At 33.7% G+C, this 24,291-nt stretch overlaps 2 protein-coding genes across 4 annotated transcripts in view; one reads left to right on the plus strand and one right to left on the minus strand.

The window, feature by feature from the left end:
- The window catches only part of FGF7 (fibroblast growth factor 7), a 30,831-nt gene extending 26,519 nt beyond the window's left edge, over positions 1-4,312 (plus strand). For all 3 annotated transcript variants that reach the window (XM_050903170.1, XM_050903169.1, XM_050903168.1), the window contains exons 3-4: positions 2,729-2,832; positions 3,232-4,312. In XM_050903170.1, the coding sequence (XP_050759127.1) occupies positions 2,729-2,832; positions 3,232-3,426 (299 nt within the window). In that variant the 3' untranslated portion in view covers positions 3,427-4,312. The remainder of the gene's footprint in view (positions 1-2,728; positions 2,833-3,231) is intronic.
- Positions 4,313-11,620: 7,308 nt separating this feature from the next.
- Positions 11,621-23,634, minus strand: FAM227B (family with sequence similarity 227 member B). Its single transcript, XM_050903505.1, has 9 exons — positions 23,584-23,634; positions 21,730-21,973; positions 21,233-21,300; positions 20,866-20,910; positions 19,813-19,917; positions 15,765-15,863; positions 14,974-15,100; positions 12,595-12,726; positions 11,621-11,676 (listed from the first exon to the last, which is right to left on the minus strand). The coding sequence occupies exons 1-9, from the start codon at positions 23,632-23,634 to the stop codon at positions 11,621-11,623; spliced, it is 927 nt and encodes a 308-aa protein (XP_050759462.1).
- Between the last annotated feature and the right edge of the window lie 657 nt (positions 23,635-24,291).

The raw sequence follows: 24,291 nt of genomic DNA on the forward strand, positions 1-24,291 counted from the left end.
TTATTGAAGAGTTCATGGGTGTTACCTCACTAAACTTTATGGAGAGATGCACAGACACGGTATCTTTAGAAAAGTGCCATTCAAAGACCTAAAACATTCTTTGGATTTCATATCACCTCTGAGTCAGGGTGTCAAATGTTATTTATGTGAGAGCTAGCCCTAATTCTGGGGGTACATAATGGCTTAAAATTGTGAAATGCACAAAATAATATAGCAAATAGCACTGAATATGCATAACAATTTATGAATCTCACATTATCCGTCTTTAATTAAAATGCATTGCTTTTTATGCACAATGGGATTTTAACAAATAAGATGAAAAACCATGTAAAGACCTGAATATAATAAATCTATCACACATAGTGCCCTTGTAAATTATAAGTAAAATATAACTTTGATAGATAACATTTTATTTTGCCATTCAGATTTGCTATCCAGGAGGCTTATAAAATATTTTTACATCCCTAATTTCTATCCTATACCAAATTCTATATGGATAGTGTAAAGTTTCCACATGAAACACATTCATGTCTCAACTGAGAATAAAGTAGAAAAACAAGTCCCAAAACTAAAATAAAATAATTCCTACAAGTTACTATGAATGTCACCATCTACTTAAAGGAAAAAAAAGCAAGCTCAAAAATAATGTAAAAATTCTAATAATAATATTGCCTTGGACAAAAGCTTTTGGCATTTCCTTTTTAAAAGCAGTAGTATTTCTTACTCTTGTAACTTCAGCCAACATCAGCTTACTCAAGGAAATCTCAATCCCTATTAGCATGACTTGTTTTAAAAAGTCATTTTGAATCTTTCATTTTTTTAATTCTGTATAAATAGAAAACTCAAACATAGATTTAAAAAAAAACCTCTCCTTAAGTTAATGGCGAGCGCAGGCAAAAGAACAAATGGATATAAGCTGTTGCTGAAAAAATGCAGATTGCAAATTACTACAGAGTCTCTAGCCATTAAAATAAATCAAACTCTGGAACAGCCTTCGGCGGAAACACTGGGGGCAAAGAAATAACAACTCCAATTTAGTATTGGCAAAGTTTATGAAAAGAGAATTATCTGATGCAATTCCCAGGCTAGCAGAGCACTGGACTTGATGACCCAGAGATCCCTTCCACTGTTATGTTCTTTGTTTGGCTAGATGCAGATGCTCATCTGTTTTTCAGCCTCACTGTGGTTTTTCTAAAGTGAAATGTAAATGAAAGTTAATATAATTTTTGTAAGTTTCAGTTACAAATTACCCTTTGTAAGAATTGTTGCTAGGCCTGCAGCAGAGTGGAACTCGTCAAAGAATTCTAAAAGCTTTACTTAAAGTTGGCTTAGCATTATAGAGAAGTACAGAAGTATAAGAGTTCAGAGATGAATGCCCAGCAGGGTATACACCATGAGAAGAGGCAACTGATCTACTGGTAGGGAAAATAGGAAGAAAACAGTAAGCAATACAGGCTAGGATAGATACATCAGTAATATCAAGGAAGAAAGCAAAACAGAACAGTAAAGAAAGCAAAGGACATCAAGATATAAAAAAGTATAGGGAAGGAGAAATATCATAGATACTTAATGTCTTTCTAAAAAAACTAATTAATGAAAAATTATTATCATGTGTGGTGGCTCTGAAGAGTCAATACAAACTTGAAAGAGAAAAAAAGGAAATGTTTTGTTCAAGAGGTAGGTCATCTTTCAGGTGACAATCTAACACAAGCCTCTCTCTCCCCCCCACCCCCAACCACTTGTCTCCCCCATGCTTAGCTATTGGAATTTGCCTAGAGTTGGCTGGCTTTGAAAGACCCAATTTTGGAGAACAAGTCACAGTACAGATGCTGCTGCACACAGTTCTGTAGGTGACTCAATATGGAAGAAAACGGCTCAAACTCAGAAGTATAACTCTAAAATATTGCTTAAAACAACAATAATAATTTTTAAGCTTGAAAACAAGCTGGTGTTCCTTAATAACTTGCACCATCCTCCTGCCTTTGCTCCATTTATTTTTTTTTATCAACATAAGAATATTTTTTTGTTGCAGGTTAACTTAAATGTATCATAGTGACTACAGAAAGCTATTGCAGATATACGTCATCAAGATGAAAATAAAGTAATTTACAGAAAACAACTCTAAATGTTTTCTGGTTTTGAATAAATAAGTTCTCAGAGCAGCTTTTAATGATTTTCAAATACACGTATCTTTACAGCTCCAATCAGTCATAAAAGCATACAAAGGTCAAGCAAATACTTTATCTTATTTAAGACACTGTGGTCTGTTTTCTATCACTTGCAAGTTCTAAGGTTTACACTCTTTCAAGGAGATGATACTGCTACACAAGTCTTCAAAATAAAGGCTTTACACAAATTCTGTGAACCTTGATGGCTATGTATATAATTCTTGCAAATGAAACCCTGAGCCTGATAAATTCTAAGATACGCTGATTCTTTGAAAATAGAAAAATTACTTATACTAACATCGCAACTTCAGTATATACTTAAAAATTATCACCATACAATTTTTTAAGTGGCTGTGTGCAGACATGATCACATACAGACAATTTTTAAAGTCTAGCCCTTTCTTCACATGAATAAATACATAATTTTTCTGTTTTCTAAGAATGATTGCTGCAGATTTTCAATAAACACAGAAGTATTACAGAATATTAGTTCAACTAAACCTTCTAAGTTGACTGGAGAACAAAAACCATTTTACAGCCTTTACTGTGTGCCTTTGCAGGTATTCTAGAAATCCGAACGGTGGCCGTTGGAATAGTGGCAATCAAAGGAGTGGAAAGTGAATACTTTCTGGCAATGAACAAGTCAGGAAGACTCTATGGAAAGGTATGGATGCAAACTTCTCTTGTGTGTACAATCATCATGTACAATCTTAAAGATACAGATTTTTAGATGTAGCATCTGTACAGTTTGTATAAAATAGATTTCTAACAAATTAAAATGTATCCCGTACTTATCCCATACATCCCGTACTAGACTTTTATGTCCATTTAATAAATTCAGTGATTAGAGCTTATATACTTTTTAAAAATGTGGAATACTAAGGGGGAATAGACAAAGTTAAAATATTCAATATTCAGATTTCAGAAGTCCAATTTATTTATTAAAAATATTAATAATATGTGGGGTTTATAATGCCTATTTTTGTCCAATCTTCCCTAATCTAAATATCTAAAAAACCCACTTGTACTTATTTTATTCTATTTTGTTATTTACTCTCAACAGAAAGTATGCAATGAGGACTGCAACTTCATAGAACTGATTGAAGAAAACCATTATAATACATATGCTTCTGCAAAATGGACACACAAAGGAAAGGAGATGTTTGTTACGTTAAACCACAAAGGGGTCCCCATGAAAGGTAAAAAAACAAAGAAAGAACATAGAGCATCCCACTTTCTTCCTCTGGCAATATCCTAATCACAAATGATCTATAAAGAACTAGTTCCAGCAGGAAGATTATTTTTAAGAAGATTATTTGACACGATATCAAGAGAGGCTGGAATACTACTGAGAAACTGAACAAGCTGGACTTGCGCATTTATGTTTATTTTTAAGAGACTACATGAAAAAGATTTGAAAATATACACAAAACCAGATTTACTAACTAAAAGTTGTAAAAAATTCTAAAGAGTTGTACAATCATTATCTTAGTCATTGTAACTGGGTAGTTTCTTAAATTAATTTACCCTGAAGAATAAGTCATTACTTGATTATCTGATAATATTTTATTTAAAAAACCCTATCTGCTTCTTAAATATGGCTGCTATAATAATAATAAGCAGATGATAATGTTGTGTAAAATACGTCAGACTTTAAGGCTGCTGGAATGAGTTGTCAGATTATCAAGTCAATAGTAAACGTGGAGGCTGAGCAGTATTTTAAATACTTCCCCCAAGAAACTGATATCCTATACATAAACTATATGATCAGAAAAAAAAAAAAAATCTTGTAAATGTTTATTATTGTATTCAGATAAAAGAGTTAGTTTGGAAAAATTAAGTTTACTCTACTACAAAATGTTCCTATCTATTAATGAAACAAATACCTAATGCTGCTCTAAAAGATGTTTCAAATAGTGTATGTAAAATAAGAATAGGAATAAATAATGTACTTCATCTCACTTCTCACAAATTAACATTTTATATAACGATGAAGCAAAAATTCAGACATATTACAGTTTTTTTATGTAACATATCCTATCTTTTATATAATTCCTGTTAGGGCATACAGCTTTCAATATTGTTTTTCCATCCTTATACATGCTTTTTCTGTTGTTACAGCATTAAACTTATTTTAAGTTGTATTTGAACTTTATTGTTCTAAGTTATTTAAATGTTATTTATAAAAAAAAATACTTATTAAGCTGCATCTGTTTCATATGCTTTTAATTCTAAAGGAATAACAAAATGGTCTGGCTGAGATGCATGAATTTTTTTCTGTGACCAGACACAAAGACTAGTACACAACCCTCTTGCCAACATACATTGGATGGCAGACAAAAATGACAGCCTGCAGCAAATCGCACAATGGACGTCTCAAAAGAAACAATGCAAAAATGTAAAAAATCTTTGCCACATACTCTTGCTAATTGAATTACTAGCATGCTCAGAGTTGCACCAGGTAAAAGAAGGTTACAGTTCCAGCAGGTACTGGAACTAATCCTCAGATGGTAGAACCTATACTCACAGATACAGAAATATGTAAGAGCCTATATGACTAGTTTGAAACTTCAGCTAAAATCAATGTGACCTGATGAAGAAATGACATCTGAATTTCTAGCTATTAAAGTGTTCAACTAAGCCCTACATGACTAATGCATTATATCATTTCATTCTGTTCAGTTTGCTTACAAGTTTTCTCGGTATTGTGATAATTGTGCTTAGATAAAGATCACCAAAAAATTAGCTAAAACAGCTGCTAGATGACTGGGATGGAGTCAAGTTAATTACTAATGGTCTTAAATGCTCTACTTTTCATTACAAGTGTCTAGAGTCAACCATTTTTTCCTACATGAGACACTTTCTTTATAACAGCACTCAAAGAAAACGGCAACAATTCTCTTCAACAAATATTTCTTTTTTTAAAAAATACTTGTTTAACAAATACTATAATTTGGAAATAATTTATGATTTTTGACTCGTTAATATCAAACATCAAAGTGTAGATATAAACAGGTCTATGTAGAAAAATTTGTCAATACAGCTATATCAGTAAACTTTCACTGTCCTTTTGCTAGTTTATCTATTATTTGTTCACTGAACACAATAGACTGTACTATCAAAGAAACTGTTTTGCTGATAACTGTCTGCACTACTTTCTGTGAATATATAAACACTGAAACAAAGTTCACACTCATGATCGACATTAACATACTAGCAAAAGTTTCTAGATCTAAACTAGGTTAGTTGACACTGAAATAAAAATTAAAAGAACAAAATCTCATTGTGCTTAAAAGCTTTACTGAAGTTTGAATTAAAATGTGAATATGCACATTAATATATGAATATATATGCAAAAAAAGCTTAAAATTAAATCCAGATACAGACAAGCTCTTCTAAAGATCTTTTGATTATGTAATTCAAGAATATAGGAATACAGTCAATCATTATCAGTCATTATCAGGTAAGCCAAGGCTGCTTATGTTTTACAGCTGTCATACCTGAAATGCATCCTACGAGTGAATGGTTCACAAAAAGACACCTGAGTGTAAAAGATACAATCCTTCAGTAGCACAGTCATATGGCCTTACATGTTGCAATACCTTCCTTATGTTGACTTAGCAGAGGAGGGGCTGTATTTGAGAAAAATCAGTATCTTGCCTTTCTTTTATGCTTTCTCTTTCATTTCTTCTGGCATTTTAATAGTGAAACAGACTTAAAGGTTAGAATGTATCCTGGGTTGTTCTATTCCAGTACACAATGGAAAAGGTGAACAGAAAAGCAAGATCAGATCAACCCAGTTGAGCAATTTTCAATGTATCTTTAACTTAGAAAATCTCTTCTGCGATAAAATATATTTCTTTTCAGCTGTCTCCAAAAAAATCAGTTTAGTGCTAAAAACTAAGAATAATAATCAGAAAATTTATAGTGATGATCTACAATAGCAAACTATTAAAAGATAAGGATAAAAAAAAGAATCTATAGAATCTATTATATTTTAACAGGTATTATTCAAATAGATGTCAGAAATCCTCACAAAAGCCTTTTATATCAATTACATCACAATCCAATCTTAACATCAATCATGCAATATACCATGTGGGAGGACAACATGTTTGTATGAAAAGAAACAGATATACCTGTCTGGATATGGCTCATTACTAACCTTTATAATACTAAAGGTTCAAGAAAGCCCAAACAAAATGGGCTATAAAAGCCACTCTCCATTGTAATTTCTTTGTTTTTCCTTCAGATGCATTGGCTTTCATCTAGCTTTTTTCTTTGTCTAGCAGATACTACAAAGTGTAAACAGACTGTGGTTTAGAACTGAAATATAAGCTCCTGTGGTTTAAATAGCCATTCTATTTAGCCACCTTCAATAACCATTCACATTTCCCAGAAACTGCCCCATTATGCAGGCTCTTTAAATTTAATTAACAAGGTTCTACTTACTTACTTATCTTTTGTATTAGTGCTGATAAATATGCTGTGACACAGAAATGAGCTAATCTCATCTGGGGAATCTCACAGAAGACTGCAGAATCTCCATTCTCGGAGGTTTTCAAGACCTGACTGGACAAAGCCCTAAGCAAATTAGTCTAAAATCAGTGTGGGCCCTACTTTGAGCAGGAGATTGGACAAGAGACCTGCAGCACCCTTCCAACCCAAATAAGTCTATGATTCCATATGAGATTTATTTTTCTTAAAACAGCCATTTAGAGTGCAGTTCAACCTCTTTGAACAACTACACAAAACACATTTTCCATGTTAGGGGGATAATTACACATTTGCCTCATAGTTTATCTACAATAACTTGTATGTCATTAAAGGTAAGCAAAATGGTGTAAATAAATTCCATAACACAATAAAAAATGACAATTGGACAATTTCCATGACCTTTAAAAGACATGATATGGTACAATATGGTCTCACTTTTAGTTCTGTTGCAAGTACTTTAAAAAACCACTGTGCATAGCATCTGTAATAATCAGATTACTAAATGATTAATCAGTTGAGTAATTATTAAAATACACTTGTCTGTGTTTTAAATTACTTTTTGAAGAAAAGATGTATATTCTTTTTCAATGAGCTGAAGCAAAATGTAAGTTAACATTAAATCAATAAAGTAATAAGAGAACAACTGTATTTCACTGCACTCAATGACCAGTATCTGAGTAGTCTAAATACTTCATAAGCCTATGCAATCTAACTCCTCAATACCAACTTTTTAAAAAAACATAATAATTTCATAACATTTAACATATGTAGAAAATGAAAGTGACAGGTTAGATGATTTTCCCCAAATTAGGGAAACAGTCATCATCAGAGTTGAGATCCATATTTAGAACTAATATTATACTTTTTCTAACTCACATTTAATAACAAAAAAAAGAAGAAATTCAACTGTTTACATTATTGGATGAGTTTTAAAAGGTAACAGTTATTTAAATCACATGTTTACTTAAAACAGGGGAGAAGGTGAATTTATAAGCAGAAAAAAAGCTACCTTCTCTGTGCTGTTAGTAGAATAATTCTGAAGATTGGGACTGTCTTTAAAGCAGAAACTCAGATGGGAAAATACTCAAGGAGTTGCATGAGGTTTTTAACATGACATTTATATTAACTTTAATGATATTCACACAGCAAAATTTCTAAAAAAGCTTTTTAACACCATATATTTAAATTCATAGTCTTACATAAAATACAACTGCAGAATTTAATTATAAAAATTTGCAAAAAAAAAAAAATCATATAGTATTAAAACTACCAAGTGTTAAAACTTGAGCTCTGTAAATAACTTCACAATACCTGGCTGAGGAAAGCTAGCTTGTAAATCTCAAGCATTCCAGACACTGAAATTCTGTAACTGCTTACATTCCAGACCTAAAAAGGGAGATTTTCTTCAATTCTGTTTGGAAGGCAGATCCTAGCTTACCAAGATTGGTTGTTTCATTAAGAAAACTCTTTTATTTAGAGGCCTGGCACTTCAAAAGATTGACACAGAGGGGGAAAAAAAGAACTCAATTCAGACGAAATTACTTCCTCATAAGAATAAACTATTTTTCTTCAGTGTTAACCAGAAAAGCAGAGGAATTAGAATGAAGATGCATAAACTTGTCACATAAAGGTTACAGTGTTCTCAGACTGAAGTCCAATATCAAGTAAGAATCCTTACTTTTAAGATAATTTCTAAAATAGTGTTTTAGCAAAGATGGTTAAAGATCTGAACACTGAGCATTCTTCAATGAAGTACAGATCTTAAAGGATACTGGGTACCTAAAAGGTGGGTATTGGTACCTAGTGAGAACTTGAAGGTGCCAGGTTAAATAGGCTGCCAAAGTTCAATGGATTGCAATAGGAAGTACATATCTAGTGTGCTCAGCTACATGAGGAAAGTAGGTATCTGTCTCACCTAGTACCCAGATAGCTTTGTGAAACTCATTACAAGTTCACTTTACATATATCAACAGTTTCCCCATCTTTGAGGAGTTAGGCTAGTCAATTTTAAGGGCTCAGTCCTCTGCAGACTAAGCTCTTTCTGGAGCTAATAGAGTCTGTGAAATTAGGAAGCATTTGTGTCACTTGGATGTTCAGAATTTTGTAAGACTAAAACACAAAAAAATCTTTTTCTAGCTTTGCAAGATAAACACTGAAACCAGCTCATTCTACAGACCAGTCTTCATTGGTTTGCACCTCTGTTTTCTGACCATGTGCCAACAATGGACTGACATATCTATGGTGTGATGTTAACTGAACAACTCATGCAAATCCTTACATAATGTCTTACTTATATATTTCTGTTTTTATACAGCAGCAAAGGCACTACTTCTAGCCTATCCCTCTTCCTGAAGGGAAGAACCCCAACCGAAGATGTTTCATTGTCCCACCTTTATTTAAAAGAATCTGTCTCACTTTATTCACAGAATCACAGAATGGTTGAGGTTGGAAGGGACCTCTGGAGGCCATCTGGTCCAACCCCCCTGCTCAAGCAGGGCCACCTGGAGCCAGTTGCCCAAGACCATGGACAGACATTTTTTTAATATCTCCAAGGAGACAGACTCCACAACCTTTTTGCGCAACTTGTGCCAGTGGCCAGTCACCCTCACAGTAAAAAAGTGTTTCTTGATGTTCAGATGGAACCTCCTGTCTTTCAGCTGGTGCCTATTGCCTCTTGTCCTGTCACTGGGCACCACTGGAAAGAGCCTGGCTCTGTCCTCTTTGCACCCTCCCTTTAGGTATTTATATACATTGATAAGATCCCCCCTGAGCCTTCTCTTCTCCAGGCTAAACAGTCCCAGCTCTCTCAGCCTTTTCTCACAGGAGAGATGCACTAGTCCCTTAATCACCTTTATGGCCCTTCATTGGACTCTCTCCAGTATGTCCATGCCTCTCTTGTACTAAGCAGCCCAGAACTGAACACAGTACTCCAGATGTGGCGTCACCAGTGCTGACTAGAGGGGAAGAATCACCCCCCTATTCTTCCAACTAATTCAGTAATATCTTTATTACCACTAGAAATGTTTTTATAATAATAATAATGTTGTGTGATACAATTTTAATCAGAATTCAGGGCCGACTCCCTTTACAATTACAACTGGCTGTCTAAGCATAAACACAATTTACTATTACCTTGGACAGCACCAGTTTTGATGGACAAGAATCAAGTCATCGACTAGTGACTGCTGAGTCTTCATGGTTCATCTGCTGGCCTTTGAAACCTGGTTCTGCTACAGATTTCTTATATAACTTTAAGCAAGCCACTTTCAAAGTCCTATTCAATCAGTAAGAAAAAGAAGTTCGAGTCTGGTACGTGCTGCTAAAATATTAAACATAAACCCACACTAGCTTTAAATTACCAGACTAATCACAACAGGGCACAGGTCAGCAGAGGAGATGTAGCTGTTTCTACCCACAGTCATAGTGACTTCTGTTGCTACACAGGACACCATACTGTCATAGTTAGATTGTTATCTCTGTTCAAGCTAGCTAACAAGGTTAGCTTGTTTATGTCCATATGATTTGCTGTGATATTATTGCACAGTACAGGAACACCAGATGAGACCTTTAGAGGAAAGGGAACATTTGGAAACCATAGACACTCAATTCTTGTATAAGACAGGACATGTTAATATGACAGCTAACTTGCCTACACACCCTGTTCCTATTGATTTCACCGAAAACTAGGCACCAAAGTGGATCTGGACAAGCAACTAGCTTCTCAGTGGTCATAAAAGAGAACAAGTGATTATTGAACAAAACTGTGAGTGTCCTGCAAGCCTAAAGCAATAAAGTAGATCACAGAATAGGATATTAACAGGAAGAGCTAAAATAGTAAGGCTTCTCCCTATTATTTTATTGTCATAGGAAAAAACAAGTCATTATATCTTGGAGAGAAACATCAAGATAACAATAGCTTCAGTGACTTCACAAATTACTGTCATTAAAACAGACTCCCTTAGGTCAGAAGTGTTATTATAATCAACAGCTGAGGTGATTTACTGAACCTGCTTCACAAAAATCACTTTCTACTCGGTTTCATATTCTTGTTTTTATATCCTAGTAAAATACTACAATGACCAAGATCCAAAAGGAAATATGATTATACCAGAACAAAACCAGTGGAATTTATAAAAATAATGCAAATGTTTCCACTGGTTTTGGGTTTTGTAAAAGCATATTATTTTTAAACCCAAATGTTCCTCTGTTCAAAAACATAGATACATTTCTGTTTCTAAAAACTGTACTGCAAACTGAGCAACACACAAAAAATGGATTCTGTAAACAAGAATTTCCTTTCAAGACTGTAACTTGATGAGAGTAACACTGACTTTCAACTTTAAAGAAACCACATTTCATTTTTTAAATTGTACTTGAAAAGAAATACTAAAGTAAAAAAGGAAAATTGTTCAGCAAAGCTAACAGGCAATACGTAAGGACAGTAAGATAGTTCACTTTATTAAGCCACAGATGTGCATAGTCAATCCATACAAAGATTTTACGAAGCTGTATTCATTTGTAGAGACCAAATCCTTCAGCTAGGTCTCAAGAGCAACTCTCCTCTGCTTAGATAGCCTGTTCCAGTGGGAAAAACCCACGCAGTTCTCTTACATCTACATTACAAGAGAAAGCTTTGTGGGAATCATGGCACATGCCAGAACACTTCCCTTCCTCTGACATGTATGCAGTACTTCACTAATTCAGGATTTCCTGAGTACAGCACGTTCCAAACCTTCTCTCTTTAACATTAACAGATACAAGAGACAACCCTCTATCTTTTCCTAACCATTTAACATAACCGTAGAGAAAACGTGTCAGAGTGATATCATTGAAAATGGTAGGGGCTGGGGAGTGGGAAGACTATTATCAACAGAGTGGGGTGAGTAGCCTTGAAAATTTGCACAGAGATATCTTTTCCCATTCAGGTAGATTCCATCAGTAAAGAATTTCTAAAATCATTCTTCTTGAAGACTGGCAATGAATATCCCTATTTTATCTAGCCAATTATACACTAGAAAATGGAAAATCAAAGAATCACAGACTTCACTGCCTTAAATGACACCTATGATGCAAATTTATGAGTTTTCTCCCAGATATTTTCCTCTGAATTATTTTGCAACAAAAATCAGGTTTTCCTACCTTGGTGACTGGGGAGTGATCTAAATCCAGAAAAAGCATATGAGCCCATGGAAAAAAAGATGGGGGAAAAAAAGGCAAGGACGGGAAAAGTTGTTTGGTCATGGTTGGGGCAGAAGGAAGATAAAAAGGAGTAAGAGAAGATTGGTAGCATAAAATGATGGCTGTAGTTGTTAGAAGGAATACAGTAATTTCAGGCAGGAGAAAGAGAGAAGAAGCTGGCTAGCTTGAAGAAACAAAATGTTGGATAACATTCAGAAAGGAAGCAAGCTAGAAGCAACATCAGCACAAAAACCTTGAGAAAAGATGTTAAAATAGTGGCAATGAGAAAGAACAGCAGGCTAGCATGAAAGAATAAAAGTCAAGATCTGATTCATCAGGACAGGGAAGACAAAGGGGTAGAAGTTAGAGGCTAGAATGCAAGACATACTGAAAATGGGAGCCAGGTACCAGAGAAAGGAGTAGAAAAAAGAGTAGCTGTAGAGGAAGTGACAAATCAAAACTATCAGATTTTAGTAGACAGAGTATCAGCAGCTTCTTTAAATACCTTGTAATATTGTTTACAGCTTAATCAAATGGAAGTATCAGTATACTGGGAGGATATATGTTTAGAGTCGATCAAAATCCACAATTCATTTTTAACTGCTATAACATTTTGATTTTGTGCAAAAGAAACTGAAAATATTACTAATAATTTATGTTGACAATTAGATTTTGCAATGTACTATAAGTTTCATTCCAAAATGCGTAAAGCAATGTGCATTATGTGTTTAAAAATATTTACAAGACTTACTGGCTGCTGTAGAACTGGCAGATACACTAGCTTGTAGGTTAGCAGTAGTATCTTTACTGGTATGATTTACTGTGGCAGCCTTAAAGCTTTTGAGATTCCATTTCTTCCATACACATTTCCTTGGTTTTAGACCTGAAAATCAAAAATTTAATTTAGAAAAATGTTCATGTTAATTTTGAAAATCACCCTATGAATATTTCCAAATGAAATTAAAATTGCTTTATTTCCTGTCTCCAATGTGCAAATTTTTAAGTCCATGGTCAACTTTAGGCTTAGGATCCAAGCCTGTTAACTGAAATAATTATAGTCATATGCTTAAAGTCAGCCAGGACAGTTTTTGCTATCTCCCTTCTGCTTCTGCTTAGTTTTGCACATGGGTGAATATCCTTACTTTGTGGTTGTTCCAATTCTGGTAATTTAATACATTTGCATATGTTTTGTTGAGGTTGTGAATTATTCTGGCAGGAATACATAATTTACTTTATTCAGTGGTTTTCAATATTCATTCCAGTAGAATTTTGCACAGCTCCCACACCGTAAGTTTCATGCAGATATAGAATCTATGCCATAGCAGTGGTCTCCTAGTTTCTTGGGATTTTTTTCCAGTCTGACTAAATTTCAGTTAATTCTATCCATTATCTATTTATAGTGGTTACACATTACAGAGTATACTGTGGGTTTACCCAGCTCTTCCAAGTTAAAGGCCCATTTGCAGTTTGGTGCATATATAACTTTGAAGTATGTAAACCTTCTCTAAATCAAATTTTTCAGGGTGATCTTTTTCTACATACAATTTTCTCTGTCTGTAACAAAAAAAGTTCTGCCCAACAAACAGTGACCGACACAGAGAAAGGTTTTGAGAAAATATTTCTGTATATCTACTTCAAAAACATATTTCTATTGCATTTGTCAATCAGCTTCAACATACAAGATAATGAAATCCACATTGTCATGAAATCTAAATAAATGAGCACTAAAGATAGAAATCTGCTCTAAATCTAAGTTTTGGAATGGATATTAAATGACATACAATCTAAAAATCATAAACTGTTACTGTTAAAACATGCAGATATTTAATGGTAATATAATACTACTTCCAATAGAAACTTCTAGGACAGGTACGGTCTGAATCCTGTAAGAATATTGATACAAAGTGACCATTTTTTATAGAGAGCTACCCTCAAGGCCACCTACAAATAGTTACTGGGGAAGATCTTCTAATCTGTTTTAACCAAAAAAAAATCCTCACTATGTTCAGCAGCTTTTCCAGGAATTAGTATAGTTTTTCTTAGGGCTTGAATTTTAAGGCTTCCTTCCTGACTGCATTTCTGTGCTCACCACAGATTCTTCCAGAATACTTCTCCTACACAGTAGCACAAAGCAAGCAGTGAAATGAAATCTGCATTCATCAGTTCACTTCTAAGTTATGTCTCTGGGTATGATTATATCCTTGCTGGCTAATTCTGCAATAGTTAAGCACTTTTACAGCTAAAAGAGCTACTACAGAACAGAGTCACTGCAATAAGGCAATGATAGGACTCGATTATAGCCTATATATAGCCTTAAAAATACAATACTTTCTTTTCAGTAGCATCCTGATACCACCTTTAAAGAGATTTTCAGTTCCCATCCACTCAAATTCTGAGGCATATAAGCTTTTAATCACTGAGTGACATCAGAGCTTAATTTAATGGGGAAAAATATTTAATTAAATTCACCTGAAAAATGCCAGTCTGGCTTCATCCTCAGTCATCTCACACAGGAACAGTTCCAAAACAGGATCTAACATGTATCATGATAGAAAGACAGAAACACAAGCAGGTTGTCAGAAATGTCTCATATTTGCATTAAGACTTTATCATTATTGAACACTGGGAGGTCCAGTCCAGCCAATCTTGCTACACAAATAAATAATTAGAATGCAGTGTGCTTCCACTGTGTCAGCTGTGGGATACTAAACAGGTTTGTCAGGACACAGCTATACAGCATAGTTTAACAATTAAAGCAGGTTACGTACTTTGCTTGACATGCTTTTGCCAAAAACATTTTGAAATGTCCGATCCAGTTTTATTTTTCCTTAAAGAAAAATAATGCCATGGATAGTCAGCTCAGATTCTTTGTCTCCTTTCCAGGCTAGTTTTAAACTATTTATCCATATTTATATACCAACAATCAGAATTAAGATATCATCATCATCGTTATTATTACTGAGCAGAGAAAGCCAGCTTTGACAATAGTATTCCTAGTACTGAATTTTCTATGTGTGTATATATATGTATATAATTACTAGGGGAAAAAGCAATAGATTCTCCCTGAAATGCAGAACTGGTGGTCTGGAAAAAATATGCCTCAGGGAGAAGGAAAAAAACCTACCAGTACCTGCTATCCACTGAAAAATTAAGTCTACCAAGCCATTGTTAAAATCATCATCAAAACTTTTAATAGATTCAGCAAATGCTTCATAGAAAGCAACATAAACGACTTGTGACAAACAATCAGGATATACCTGCCAAAATAATAACAACACTGTATCCAAAAAGCCTACAAAAGAGACTTCATATTACAATTTTTTGAGTTAATGTAAAAATATTCAAGCGAACTGTAGCAATTGCAAAGCCATTCTGCTAAAAAAAAATAGTACAGCCTTTTATTATTTGTGTGAAACATTAGGCAACTGTATCAACAATAGGGGAATTCACTTCTCAAAAATTTGCTTAATCAATGCATAAGTCAAAGTTCCCAGTTAAGCCTGAACTGGAGGATGCTGATTTCAACAAATTATGTACTTCGAACAAGTCACTTAGGGTTAAAATTAGGATGCAGAATAAAGTATTAGTTGTTAATATTTAACTAATCATTATATTTAATGGAAAACAAGACATTTTTAAAAAATCACATCTTTTAATATTATCATTAAATTTTACTATTCGTACATTATATGAGGCAAAAAAAATCACTTCTGATTGCCCATGATAATTTCTAGCTTTTCCTCACCATTTCTCATTGTTCTCTCTCTGGTACTTATATGCATATACTTCCAGCTCTCTTTTGGAGCCAAATGCTGCCAATCTGGATACATGTAAATTGGTTTATGTGACATGTTAATACTTTTATGAGCTGAAATACCACATCTACCCATACGTCACTGAAAACACTAATTGTACTGTTACCTGAAAAAAAGCATCTTTAGCATCCCTGGGAACAAGAAGAAAATGTGCCACAAAATCTGCAATTCTGTCAAACAAGTGGTCTTGATCTTCTTGGTTAGGCTTCAAAGGAGAAAAAAATCAGGAAAAAGGTATCAGCATTAATTCAGATATAGTTGTGTGCTAATATACTGATGCATGACATTATTAAAGCTCATATTTATCTATCTTATGATGTGAGGCATTGACAACACAAAGGAATACCACTGAAACACATATTCTTAAATTAGTTCCACCTCTTACTCCAATATGCTCTTCTTCTAAATGTATTAACAGATTTTTTTTTTTAGTATATTGCAGTAGTTCCTGATTCAGAATAGCACTTAAGAACACGCATTATTTGAAGCATATGTTAAGTCTATCAGCCAACAATTAAGATGGAATCTAAGTGCTGTACTGAATCTAAGCCAGTGTACACAATCACAGTCTCCTGCCACACAAATATTTTCCTTCTCTTCTTAATAAAGAACATAGCGATCACCTGAGCTAACAGAATCCATACACTTTTGATTTATGTTCTTAACCTAAATATTCCAAACTCATACCTTTTATAAATCCTAGCACCATGACACAAAGTAAGCCAAGTAAAATAAATAGTCAATTTGATCTAAAGGTTCATTTTAAGCTTCATGGTATAAACCTGCTAACTAAATTAGTTCTTCTTATGTTCAACTACTGCTCTTTAAAGTTACGTGAAAAGTTAGTCTTGGGCCTACATTTGATGCAGTTGAGCTTAATCAGTAAAACACTTGCATTTTTGTAATTGCGGAATGTGCAGCTTATTTGTTTGATAACAACAGATCTAAGAATGCTTGAAATTAATTTATACATTAAACTTTTGGAGAAACCACCACCAAAAAGAATCCTGAAACACTGCAATAGATGATTTTGAGAGAAACAAACTTCGCCAAACTTTGAGAACATTTTTCTGTCAAAACAACAATAAAATATTCATTACACTGAATGCAGAGATTCAAAAAATCCTAAAACCACAAAACAAACCAAAACTAGACAAAGGTAAAAAGTACAAGGATTTTCATTTGGTACACAAGCCACAAGCAAATAGGAACTTCTTTCAGTTTGCGGAAATACTGAAGGGAAAAAAACTTGCAGGGGAAATGCTTAGCTTTTACTGAAAAAACAAAAGCAGCTTCTTTGTGTATCTCAACATTTGGTCATCAAAATATAGGGACTGATCTGCATTTGCCGGATACCTGCAACTTTCTGAACTTTTTACTGTTTTTTTAAAGTTTTCAGTAAACCTAAGACTAAAAGTCTAAATATCTAAAGTTTAAAACACAGAAATGAAGGTATTCAAAATTAGTAAGACAGCAAGTCAAATTTGTTGCATTAAATTTATTACATAATTAAAAAATATGTAAGAACAGAAATATTGTAAATAACCACAACAACAAAGCAGATGAAGACACCGAATTAACTTATTTCCTTTTTCATTAGGAGGCCAGCATTGATTCTAAACTGTGCCAAAACTGTGTACAGAAGTGCCAACAGGATTTCCATATTCCTTGCATCTTGCTTATCTGGGTACATTTGCACATATTTAAGCACAAATAAACAAAATTTTAAAATTAGTCCTCCAAAGGTTTTTTTTTTAAACACAGATGTGGCATTTCAGAAAGCTACATCAGGTTCTGGCAGTGTATTACAAGTGTCTCTAATAGGAATAGCTGTAGATTATAAACTCACATAAGATTTTTATCCAGTGCAACTAGTAAGGTTTATAGCTATTCAAGTGCCAAGACATTAGGTTTTATGCAAAAAAATTATGACATTTTATATTTTATTATTTATATTTTGTAGGACTAGAGATTACTTCTGTATATTGATATTTCACCGTCAACCTCAACAAGCATGCTTCTGTTTGTATTCAAACGCTTTTTCTCAAAAATGTTACATTCGTGCACACATACATTTTGCAGCAAGTACTATCAACAGGTCACTATTTACACATAGAGTTTATCAAGGCTGCTCAACAATCTGAATTTTAAATCTATCCTTCACTCTGCACAACTTGTTTTTATCAGCTTGACAGTATTTGGACTTGGACAAATGACAGGAATTAACAGTTTCCTTCATTTATAAATCTGAAGCAGGAAAAATTCATTCAGAAAAATGCAGTATGTGACATAACATTTACAATATTCTTCAGTCTTATCAGTTAGTAACTATTTTAACATAGATTGTGAAATTCAGTCTGTGTAATACTATTTAATGACAGGTTAATTTGCAAAAAAGTCATAAAAATAATTTTTATTTTGATTAATAATAACAACTTAATATGCAAAATGGATCAAAAGTCAGGATTTCAGAGTATCTGATACCAGTAACAAATTAGTGATTAGTTTATGTTGGTGATAACTATGATCACATGACTATTAGGAATCTGTTCCTCCTGTTTATATATATTTCTGTACCAATGCAATCCTACTGATCCTACAGCATAAAAGAAATAATTATGGATAGCTACTTATCAAAATTTTAAAATGTTTCTATAGTGAGAATTCAAATTTGTTCATAAAATAAATTACTTTTTTCCTTATGGTCTAATTTATACTCTAAGTATGTATACTTATCTAATCCGTATCTTATTACATTAAACATTTACATTTTAAAGATAAATATTAATGAAAGCTTACACTTTTCCACTTCAAGTGGAAGTTATAAAAAAATCTAACGTACTGTATCTTGGCCTTTCACAGTGCCGTGAATTCTGACTTTGCTCCAAACTGACTTTCCCAAAGAGAAAGCTACCCTGACCTACCAGTCAACTAACTGGCCACAGGAATAGGGACCACTGCCTGAAGCAGATCACAGAGACAGGAGAGACATAGCTCTAAATTAGCTCTGTTTTTTCAACTGTTACTTAAAATACTGAATCCAAAAGGAAAGACTATGCCTTCTTGTTTGTCTGCTAGTGAGTAACTAAAGTATTCAAAGCCATAGCTAACTCCCACTGAAGTGAGTAAAAAATCAAAACAGAAAGGTCAGGGTTGCAATAACACTCTAAATTGTCATTTACAATTTTTGTGGCTAATTCAGTCAAGGGGCAGGTGCAAAAGCTTTATCTTTACATATAATTAGTACCCCACATCAGTCACGTAAAAGATGGGTGCATGCACACTGGGGGAATTAGCATATCATCAAATAAATCTTGCCTTGGCTGACAAAAAAGAGCTGTTAACTAGGATTAATTAATAGTGCACATGGAAGCAGCTGGAGACTATAAGGGCTTCATCTTGCTGCTGTTGGTCATATGAAAGAAATAAAGAATGTCTTCACCTTTTACGCCCTCAGGTGAGAGGCACGAGTATGTACTTGACTATGTACATACTGGTGCTGACATTGCTGCTACAAGATCAGTTTCACAACCTTGAGGTTCATGCTTACCAGCTGTGGAGTAAAAGTCAATGATCACCCACAGAAGAAATTCATTTGCATAATAGCATTCAAGTGTTTTACATACTTGCTGCAAACTCCTACTTTACCAATCCTACAATCCCTTCAGCAAATCAGATGTAGGTGTTACAGACAATCATCTCACTGCATAATCTTAAATCACTCCCTGAGCATTGTCAGATTTGTGTACTCAATGATACATTAAAAAAAATTGATCATGTAATTTAAGATGATGTGTAACATATATGCCAAAGGGGAGTGGAATAAAATTACATATTCTACATTCTAATTCTGGGTTTACCTTACTTTTGAAATTCTTTTCAAGTTTAATACTAGTTTAACATTATTTGTTTCAGTACTTTAATTATTGGTCAACTCTGGGACATAAGGACAGGGCAGCAAAAAGAATCCTTCAACAATAATGGCTCCTAATAATAAATGGCTACTAGATTTCTCAATTTTGTAGCTTCCAGAAATGCTAATAGTGATACTAAAAGGAGTATGAAAATGGAACGCAAAGACGAATGTGTCCAAATATTTTCAATACTCCGTATCAGCAGCTTCTGTTTAGGATACTGGAAGAAAGAGTACATACTTGGAAATGCTGAGCTTTTATAACCAAGTCCCAAAGTTTTGGAGCTTCCAAATGTCTTGGTAATTCTGAAAGTTGTTTTAACTTGAAACCAGGGTAGTTACAGCTCTAAAAAGAAAAGAAAAACATTTAGCAACTAAAGCTAATAATTATGTTCCCTTTGTGTTAAATAGCTGCTCCAATGAGAAAATACCATTTCAAACATGCAACCAATTTTTTTCTAAAGTAAAATTGTAAAAATATTCTACAATAGAGGTGTTCAATTGCTGGTGACCCCATTTTATAAAAATACTTTCCTTAGCAGTTGCTTTCTTTTATTATCCTTAAGAGTCTGTCAAAGTACATGAAATGACCACTTCAATCTTTGATGAGGTTTGTTTCTTGTGAGTTTCTTCTTTCTCAAAAATTTCTATCAGAAAATGACTAAACCCATGCCAAATTTCTGAGACGTCTCAGAAGAATTTAACAAAAGATTTGTTATTTTTACATATCTCAATATTTTCTTCAATAGAAACTTTAATTGACCTTTAATAAGCCAAATTACAAGTAAGATATGGCCTTATGTTAAAAAATTTGAATCACTTAACATATGAACTCAATGGGTTATTAGTAATTTAGGGCCCAGTTTTGTCAGTATTCACATTAATATTTCAAATAAAGAACCTGTTCATGCCTGGTTATGCCTGAAGTCTAACCAACCTCCAAGAAATACCAGGATCGAGACATCCCAAACTACCTGAGACACATTTGTTCTCCTTCAAGTCCCTCATCTAGCATATTGGAAAGTCCCAGACACTAGGCTCCAAAGATTTGACCATAATATGCCAGATGAATAAAATTAATCATCATATTTACACTGTATTTGGAATTTCCATTACCCAATATATCTAAATTCATGTAGTCTTAGAAAAATTGACTGACTCCTGAATGAGCGAATCTCAAAACTTTTCTTTCCCTTGGTTTGGTATCAGAGGTATTTCTTTGACTTCCAGTTCAAAGCATATTCGTAAGACAGAATGCTGTGTACTTTTTTACATGCAGGATAAAAAAGCTCACTTCTACATTTCTACCCTTTGACTCCTCAACACTGTATTTGGCAACCTGAAAAATGTTTAAATACTTACTTCATGATTAATGCTGTTTCACACAATGATATAAACAATATTTTCAGCTAAGACAATTCATACTATGAACTGTGCATATACTTCAGATAAGGAGTAATGGTCTAAAATTGAGACTTTAGGTGACTACAAAATACCTTTGGAGATGTAAAGGAAAAAAAGTACTTTTTCAAGGTTGGTTTTTTTCCCCCCCCAACAAACATAGAGATAGGTGTAATCCCACTTCTGGATCCAAGGAAAAAACTTGAAAATTTGTTCTTTCTTGTCTAATCCATAAAAAGAATTAAAGATATGTAATATACCTTTGCTTTCCCCATCTCACTTGTCTGAGTCAGAACTTCCTCTGCACCAATTCGCTCAGTAGCAATGTCTTTAAAAAAATCAGCAAGGTTTAGCTAGAAATAGAGGCTGGATTGATGATTTTATTGATTAAAAGCTCAAATCAGGCAAAGACTTTTTATATATCTAGATCTACAACTAAGTGTGTATGTGCACAAAACTTAACACACTGTACAGTCCTACTGCATCACTGGAATGATTGGAAGACTTAAAAATCATCATTTTGGTCTTTCTATATATCTCATCTTTCCTTTATAACACCAAGATCTGTGGAGAACAACATGTTTTCATAGACTTTTGCACGCACTTTCTTCAGGCCTGAAACAAAATGTTCCTAAAACCCAGGCAGAACTGGGACTTTAAGCTTATTAAAATTTTTTAAACTATAAACTTGACACTTTGCACTTGCAAACTGAGGAAAAGCTGTAAACACTTATGTGGGCCAATGTCTGTCGGTTACTCTGTTCAAAGGCAGTAAGATGTTCCTCTAGATATGCTGGTCCACATTGTAATATTTTTTCAGCATGTTTCTCTAGTTCAGTGATACATGTGTTTATTCTCTCCTCCAGATCTGAGAGTAGACTGACGTTCAATGGAACATGTTCACACAGATATTTACACATAGCATTGAAGGAATAATCTTTTTGTAACTTATCCACCAAAGAATAAGGCTCATCGAGAGAGATACAACTTGGCCATTCCTTCTGCAATCAGTACGTAGTAAAAATAGTTATTTCTGAAAATGATACAAATGCAAAGATTAAATTCGGTAATCTGTGAACTTTATTTTGCATAAAGAATTGTAATAACAGTATAAATGCATTTTACATATACCTTTTAAGAATCTCTAATTTTGGCAACATTGTTAACATAGACTGCAATTTCCTCCTCTCCCATGTACTGCACTCAGAGATGATTACATCATCTCAAAAAGACAGAAAAACAGAAATAGGCCAGGGAGCCCCATTATAGCATACACAGAGTAATTAAAAAGACTATAACTTTTTAGTTAGAGAAGGAGATAACTCAAGAAAAAAAGGGCTATTATGTTTCTAAAGAGACAAATAAAATCATGTGCAATTTAAGTTCTCGGAAAGGACAGTAACGCCTTCCATCTGTTGAGAACAGCCTTGGAAGCATAGGAGGAAACTCTGTTCCTTGATCTAGCAAAGAATTTAAACTAGCAGCTTAAATATTTGAGCAAATTGTTGAAACCAATGGTAGTCATTTGAAGTTAATCTTCAAATTGGTCACTTTCCTGAAATAACTTAGTAAGTGGTAATCCAGAGTAATCTGTATCAACATTAAAGAGTGTTTTTAAACCCTCTAGTATAGCTGAAAGACAATGACATTTTCTACCTTAATAGCAGGACAGCAAGACAAATTATTTCTTTAAAAAAAAATCAAATTAAATGCAAACTATTAATACACATGTTCATTTTAGGGTAAAAAGGGAAAAGGTGAGTAAAACCAATTAGAAAATTAAAACATATTAATATTTTGTGTTGACATTATCCCAAATTAAAATGTTTCCATTTTTATGTCAGATTGCTCCTCTTAAAAATATATCTTTTAAAGAAAAAATTAAATTTTATAATGAAATGTTCCGCCTATCAAAATACTTTTAAACATTTTTTGTTTCTTTGTTCCTGTGAGAGAAAAAGTTCTGGTTCAAAGCAAAAGAGCAATTTTTCTCTTAGCTCTGTAGTTAAAGGCTTTGAGTGAATCAATACTTGAAAATAATGTAGGCAGGTCAAAAGGTATGTTCTGTTTCCTCCAAAAAGAATGTCATTTCGACAAACCACTGGTAACCACATTATATTAAATTCTTTAACAAAATACAAAGGCATATTCAAAGATTTCCCTAGCAGTCTTATCAGTACAAGAAAAGAAAGAAAGCTCGTTAAAAAGCAAAACTAGCTATTCCCCTTTTCATACTTATCAGAACTTTTCCCCTCAGGGTTCAGGACTTTCTGTTATGTTAGTAATGCTGTGGACTGATCAAATATTTTAAACAAAGCTTGATTCAGTGTCATCACTCAAGCATGCTTCCAACAATAGAAAATTGCTGTACAGTAGACAAAGATTTTCCTCCACGGTTTAGCTTTGAGAAAAAGGGAAGTTAACAACAGAGAGGCTGCTCTCTTAAAGGTTTGCCTCTTAGTTTCCAGTGCCTGAGGGTCTTGGAAATACAATCTATGCTCAAACTCAGTTCTCAATATTTACATTCACATGGCTTTGCTCAGGACCTGATTCCTGCATATTCACTTCACCATACACATTGGTAGTTAAAATAATAAGCAGTCGGACTCACCAAATCTTGAGACCGTAAGAATTCTTCAAAAGCAAAAGGAGGCTTTTGCATTTTCTGCTGACATATAATAAGAATTGTTCTCACCAGAATGCATTGAAAAAACCTAAGGTAACATGTATTAGCAAATATTTAAACTTCAGTTAACTAAAACTGACAGTCAAAGCTATCACCATAGCATATATAGAGCATGTTCATCATAATTTCTTCCAATAAACAGAAGAATAACACACAGTCTTAGATGTCGAGAAACATGCAAAAAATGTGAAAGATATGTACAGACACTTAATCACAAAGGCAGAACTTCCATTTTCTTCTCAGTACCTCCATACAAAATATTTATGCTATTATTATTTATGTACTTCTAAAATACATACTGAAGAAAAAGTGAATGTCCAATCACCTGGCAAATCTGCTCTATTCTTACATATTCAGTTTTTGTTTAGAAGTTGGAAGAAATGTGAGGGTTGCAGATTAGCAGAAGTCTTACTGAAATCAATCAACTGGTATCTTCTGAGTTCAGTATAATCAAAAACTCAAACTACACTGCTACATCTGAGCAGAAACCGAGTGTGAGAAATACTGGTTTGGGAAAAAAAAAAATCTTTCTAGTAAATTGTGAAATTAAGAACCCCAAACAAAAATGATACAGCAACCGTTCCTAAAAATGGTTTTGTTAATATCACAGCTTTTGTGCAAATAACTGTATAG

Source organism: Gymnogyps californianus, chromosome 11 (assembly GCF_018139145.2).
Source record: "Gymnogyps californianus isolate 813 chromosome 11, ASM1813914v2, whole genome shotgun sequence".
Classification (NCBI taxonomy): Eukaryota; Metazoa; Chordata; class Aves; order Accipitriformes; family Cathartidae; genus Gymnogyps; species Gymnogyps californianus.

Bases quoted from the DNA above. Each gene is read 5' to 3' on its own strand.
- FAM227B (XM_050903505.1), bottom strand. From the start codon at position 23,634: ATGCAAAAGCCTCCTTTTGCTTTTGAAGAATTCTTACGGTCTCAAGAT. The intron at 20,911-21,232 runs GTATATTACATA...AACATTTTTCAG, and splicing joins GTGAGATGGGGAAAGCAAAG to GTTGCCAAATACAGTGTTGA. The intron at 11,677-12,594 runs GTAAGTCTTGTA...TCCATTTTCTAG, and splicing joins TGCCAGTTCTACAGCAGCCA to TGTATAATTGGCTAGATAAA.